Here is a 6000-nt window from a genome sequence, read left to right as displayed (position 1 = left end):
TTCAAATACTCCATTATTACACCAACCAAAATAAATTTAAAAATAATTTTTTTCCCCGCCCCCGCCCCCGCCCCCCCCCCCCCCGATCTTAAATGCAGCTTTTAAAATGTAATCATTTACAGCGGGAAAACATTTCTCTGCAAAGATGAAAGGCATTTCTGAAGGAAAAAGAAGCAAACTGTTCCCGTCCGTCCGCCAAAGGGATATATGAAACTGATGCTCTGCAAAGTGCCGGGACGAGCCGAGAACCTGCCTGAAGTGCTCCAGGGGCACAAACCCCTGATTTCAGAAGCAAAACTAGTCACAGTGCATCTGGTAAAATGTCATCTGAACTAATTAGTTTTACTCTGCCAATCTAGTAACAGTGGAAACAGATATAGAAGCACAGCAGAGATATTTCTGTGCTAAAAGTGAACTTATGTCAAAGCAATTTACCTTTAAAGGGAAGAAATAAGTGAAATGCTCATTTTCCTACTCTTTTTCTTATCGCTCAAATAGCCAAAATTATGCCTTTTTCCTTCGAGTAAAGACTCTGTATCTGCCTCTCTTTTGGTAGATGAGCAAGGCTATTATTTGCCAGCGGGAAGTTTTGCTTTCTATGGATCTTACTCCACACTGGGAAAAAAATGTATTTTTCCCCCTCTCTCCCAGAGGCAGGGAAAAAAACAATAAATAGACATGCAAATTGCATCCTCTGCTCAATTTACTGAGGTTATGAATGCAGGATAAGACATGAGTATTTACCTGAATACAGAATCCAAGTTACGGTCCCACAAGAAAACTGTTAAACTACTCCAGACCTACATGCATATTCAAGGTGTGACATATATGTATTTCATCCGGTCAAATTTCACACTGCCTTTGATCAGTAAGAATCACCATTTTTTGCTTATATTCATAACATCCGATGTGGTATTTTGGGATGCCAATGAAAACAGAACTATTAATTCTTGGCACAAAAACCAGGACCCATTTTCTGGCTCCTTTCTGAAATAAGCCAAATATACATAGCTAGCATAATGTGTCTTTTGGAGAACAGCGGGGCACATTATTATCTAGTTTTACGCAGCTTTCTACCAGATATGATCAAAACATTATATTTCATAAAGCAAAGATATTAAAATCAAATGCCAGTACACGCTGTTGCATATGTAAGAAAGGATAATTTTGGTTTCAGAATCTTGAAATCTTGAAAAAGGGCCATTACCTTTTTAGCGCCTTGCTCTTCTTCGACACCATCTCCTATAACCACATACACTACTTTTCTTCCAAATCTTTGAATTATTCGCTCAAAACAACTTTCCTTTCCTGAAAAAAAAAAAAAAAAACAACAAAAAAAACAACTAAAAGGATAAGTGGTGAGGAGATATCACCAAATCACTAGTTAGTATTAGCCTGGACCTCCCCAGTACTTTAATACATAATTATTGCAAGAGAACAGAGAAGAGCCTCTCCTGCAGGATGGTGTACCCAGGCTTATTGCAGCTTTGTTCCTGCCAGAACAGCTGACAGGCAGCCTTCAAATCTGCTCTGAAAGGTCATTTAATGCACACGACATGGTAGATGTAGCGTACCACTGGTCTGCAGTATCACCTTTCTCGTCTCCTACACTAATCTGAGACATGTTTTGGAGGGGATTCCCCCACCAGGAGAATTCTGAGTAGAAATTCTAGCTTTTTCTCCACAACCTGTGACAAGATTAATCACAGCTCCTGAAACAGTAGTATCCTGACTTAGGAGGTCACAAAAAAGATTTAGGTTTAAATGCCTGTAATCCAATACATGGTCAAGGTCCTTGATCCTGCACTGGGATCCATTAACGTAGCTCATTACTTCAGTGCATAGACCTATGGAAATGATCCCAGTTCTGTACAGTGTTTCAGGCATCGATACTGGGAAGCCAGAATGTAAGTAAATGCCTGCAGTAGAGTTTCCTTAAATGCTATCAGTCTGAAAGATCACATCAGCCCGGCCAAAATGCACGCTTACCTGTGTGCCTACTGCATGTCTAGACCAAAACCAGGAAAAGTTGTGTTTTTCAAAATAATTATTTCAGCTACAGGACAATACCAGCATAAGAGCAAATAGATTGGAAATATGAAAAAGATTTCTTGTCAGCAGAGAAACCACACTACTCAATGACATCTTTTCACATTAGCGCCAGGTATAAGGGACCTGCAATACTAGGTTAAAACGGTTAAAGCTGAAAAATCATAATCGTGCCACATTACAAAAATCTCCTGATTTCCTGTGACAGTCAGTGACTGAAGACAGTATTCCAAAAGTACTCCTTGTTCTGTGTACTTAAAGTCATAAATATTTATTACAATGCTTCAGTTAAAAGGTGTATTTGAAGTATTAAAATTGAAAGCTCTAACTCACAAAATTTCTATAGTCAGGTAGAGTGACATTTCCATCTCAGAAATGGTTTTAAATCCTTTACAGTAATGCTTTCAAATTTCTATATAAAATGCTCAACCAAGGTATTTAAAAAAAACAACAACAACAAAACCAAACAAAAATAACCCACCATTTTTTCTTGGCCATTTGAGCTTCCTGTATTACAGATACTTAAGAACACATGAAAAATGTTTTCATGTTGCCAACAATTTTGAGGGAATCTGAGACAGAACAGATACGTCATAATCATGTTAAAAATTACAAGCACCATTGCCATCTGGTACCATGTATTTCTACATACTCAGAATAACATCTTTCATATTGAACCAGAAAACAGAAATAAACATTTGCCTGGCTGAAGATTATTACAGTCAGTATGAATAAACTTAAATAATTACATTCTGCAGCAAAATATTCTTGCTTCTGTTAAGCTGTTTAACAAAATTTGCTCCAGAAGACATGAAAACGAATGCAGCCAGGTTTACCTTTACAGAATTACTTGTGTTAACCTGAGGTGACTGCATAGGTCTCTACTGACAGCCTACCACAAAAACACCTGCATTGCTACATACGCTCACAGTTTTGAGAAAATGTGACACAAAATGATTATATTTCCTCCTAACAGAGGCTGCATCTGTGTTTGTAGAGCTATATGAGGTTCTTTGCAAAGCGCTTTTATGATGTCTTAGCATGAAATGTCCTTTCTGAGATATAACATTAACCCGTATGCTTCTAAATATATATTCAAGAATGTGGACTACAATTGCTTTTTATTTAGACTTACTTTTATTGTTTCAAATATAGCACAACATTATAAAAATAGCTCACCTATTTTAGTTGCGCTGTAAATATTCTCTATGGGAAATACAACCCCTAATCCATACAACAAGACTTTTGCCAGAGCTGGAATTAGCTGTGTAGTTGTTACAAGGATATTCACACAATTTGTCCTGTGGAACAGAAAACACAAATATCCTTTTTAACAAAGCAAAGCAAAACAAGGAAAATCTTATCCCTCCCATCAGAACCCTTCACTATTATTGACACTTCTCAAAGAAAGTTACTATTCTCTGCATTACAGGAGAGCAAAGTACAGAACATCAAGGTTAGATCAGAACAGGGAATGACAAGAAGGTAGCCCATAGCATCATTATGCCCACAAGACCAGGCAACCTCTTCTAAATCAACTGCACACATCTTTACGTTCTATAACTGCCCCATCCATACTCACCTTGAATGAATAAGGGTGAGTGCTTTCAGTGCAAGTGTTAACCAAGAATCCGTCAAAGCTTCAATTTCTGCTCTTAGTTGTAGCCAAGCCTCTCTTTTTGCTGGACCAAGAAGACCTGCGGAGTAAATAAGGGCATGTCTGCACTGAAATTAAGTGACATTCTGTTGTTTTCATAAGAATCACAAGGTTGGAAACGACCTATAAGATCATCTAGTCCAGCCGTCTCCTCATCTCCATTGTCACCACTAGCACTAAACCATACCACGCAGCACGTCATGCAGACGCCTCTTGAACACTGCCAGGGATGGCGACTCCACCACCTCCCTGGGCAGGCCATTCCAGTGCCTGACTACTCTCTGAGAGAAGAAGTTCTTTCCTTTGCTTTCATTAGTTCAGATACAACTTCCCATACAGTGCAAAAAACAACAACATAAAACTCCTTCCTTTTTACTGGTTCTCATTTAAATCTGTTACATGCTTCATAGTCACTTGCCTCCAACATTGTTTTTGTAGGTATTGTATATTTCTTTTACTCGTCTGTAGCGGAATGCCAATTTTCTCATCCAATCCACTCCTCCACGCACCCCTGTCGCGAGGCACAAATTAGCGCTGGTGGCAGCTGCGGGAAAGCCATCCGTTCCAAAGTTATAGGTGCTATTTGGAGATAAGAAAACCCCCAAATTAACAAAAAACAACAGGCTACATTCAGCCACCAGCTACTCGCTGCTAGGTTGGAAAGGCTAAAATAGCTAAGAAGACAATGTGCTACTGTAAGCATTACAGCAGTTATCGCTTTCCCAGGGAGAAGCATGCAAAGCAACATTTTACCTTTTTCAGTTCTCTCGTACCTTAAGTCTTGACCATTGTCATCCGAAGAGACGTCATCAATGTGAACCTGGTCGCATTCCTAAGGTGACAGAAAGACTTTAGGATTTTCTTGATCTTGCAAATCTTAAGAAATAAAGCTATTAAAAAAAAGTGAACAATCTATTCATCAGGGATATTTTTAATTGTGGAAATCAGTAGATGGCAGTCTTGTTAAAACAACTATTTTACCTATTCCTTGCACTCATTTCTTAGTATGAACGCACACCATCGTTAGCTACTACTGTTAAATGGCTTTCCAAAAACACGTTTTTGTGTTTAGAAAGGAAAGTGGTTAAAAACAATTAGCATATGTGTTCCATAAACGTTCTTGTAGCCTTTCAGGTACCTTAAAACATCATGCTGCTCAAAGCTGATTCAGTCAGTGCATAAGTGTAACTGAAACCAGACATTTTGGTAAATGTAACATATTAGAAAAATTAAACCTGATGCTAACCGCCAATGAAATTATGACCTCTGATTGCTGTTGAGCCACACACCAACACAGCCTGAGGCCAGTGTTTCAGAGGAGCGCAGACGAAAAATCTGTTCCTAGTTTGCCATTCATTTGAGAGTTGTGAGTTTCCTTCTCTCTCTTTGGTCTTAGTGCATGAAAGCAGCATGCAAAGATGAAGAAAATCCAAACAGAATAGCCAGATCAAACCATCTTTCTTCAGTGACTTGTATGCAAACTAACACGGCACATTTATAATTAGCTTTGTCCATCACTAAAATTAAAAATCATAACGCATATTGTTTACCCAATAAAAACATCACTATTAACGATTTCAACATTTGGCAGGAAAACAAACAGACCTCTGGCACTGTAGATCAATCTCAATTCAGTGCTTGAAACAATAATGGATTTGAGTTACTTTAATAATTTCCTCTTCTCTCACTTAATGTGAAATCCTATAACAAACATAATCTATTTTAAATATGAAAATATTGCAATCCTTTATTTTTGTGTTACTGCTTTCCTCTGAACAAATTTTTCTCTCTCTATGGATTTGTGAGGAAGGGAGGGAAGACAGAAGTGGAAAGAAACTCAAACCAGCTGTTCCCTAACAGAATTAAAATCATGACCCTCAACCCTTTTTCTAAAACATCTATTTTCCAGCCAACCCTCTCCCAGCAAGCAGCAAGCTCCAAGGAGGAAAAGACTTTGACCCTGTAACCTTCTCCTCCTCTCCTGAGGTCAACAACCTCAGATAAGAAAAAAGCTGAAGAAATCTATTTAGCCTCACATGATGGCTGTGATTTCCAGATTTTTAAAAACATGGGTTTAGGAAAAATACACCAGAAACTTTTCAAATGATTTAGAAGAGCCATGTGTGGTCTTTTGCACATCTACAACTTACTCTGATGCACACTCTTGGGTACTTTATGCATTAATAGCTCATGCTAGATGAAGAGGTAAAAGCAACCATCACAGGAAAGACAAAGGCACATTTGGTCATATTTAACCACTATGTCATGAATTTCCTTCAAAGGCAGACCAAATG

The 6000-nt window shown here is 38.3% G+C and overlaps 1 protein-coding gene across 2 annotated transcripts in view; it reads right to left on the bottom strand.

Annotated features, from left to right (window-relative positions):
- The window catches only part of EYA1 (EYA transcriptional coactivator and phosphatase 1), a 147681-nt gene that overhangs the window by 8223 nt on the left and 133458 nt on the right, over nucleotides 1–6000 (bottom strand). For both annotated transcript variants that reach the window (XM_042839734.1, XM_042839735.1), the window contains exons 13-17: nucleotides 4480–4538; nucleotides 4125–4285; nucleotides 3632–3746; nucleotides 3229–3350; nucleotides 1208–1308 (exon numbers count right to left, since the gene is read on the bottom strand). In XM_042839734.1, coding sequence (XP_042695668.1) covers nucleotides 1208–1308; nucleotides 3229–3350; nucleotides 3632–3746; nucleotides 4125–4285; nucleotides 4480–4538 — 558 coding nt within the window. The remainder of the gene's footprint in view (nucleotides 1–1207; nucleotides 1309–3228; nucleotides 3351–3631; nucleotides 3747–4124; nucleotides 4286–4479; nucleotides 4539–6000) is intronic.

The sequence above is a fragment of the Centrocercus urophasianus genome, unplaced genomic scaffold, assembly GCF_019232065.1.
Source record: "Centrocercus urophasianus isolate 14NV4802_14NV808 unplaced genomic scaffold, USGS_Curo_1.0 seq_11, whole genome shotgun sequence".
In the NCBI taxonomy this organism is placed as follows: Eukaryota; Metazoa; Chordata; class Aves; order Galliformes; family Phasianidae; genus Centrocercus; species Centrocercus urophasianus.
The sequence above is the reverse complement of the archived record's forward strand: the minus strand, read 5'-3'. Positions and strand labels throughout refer to the sequence as shown.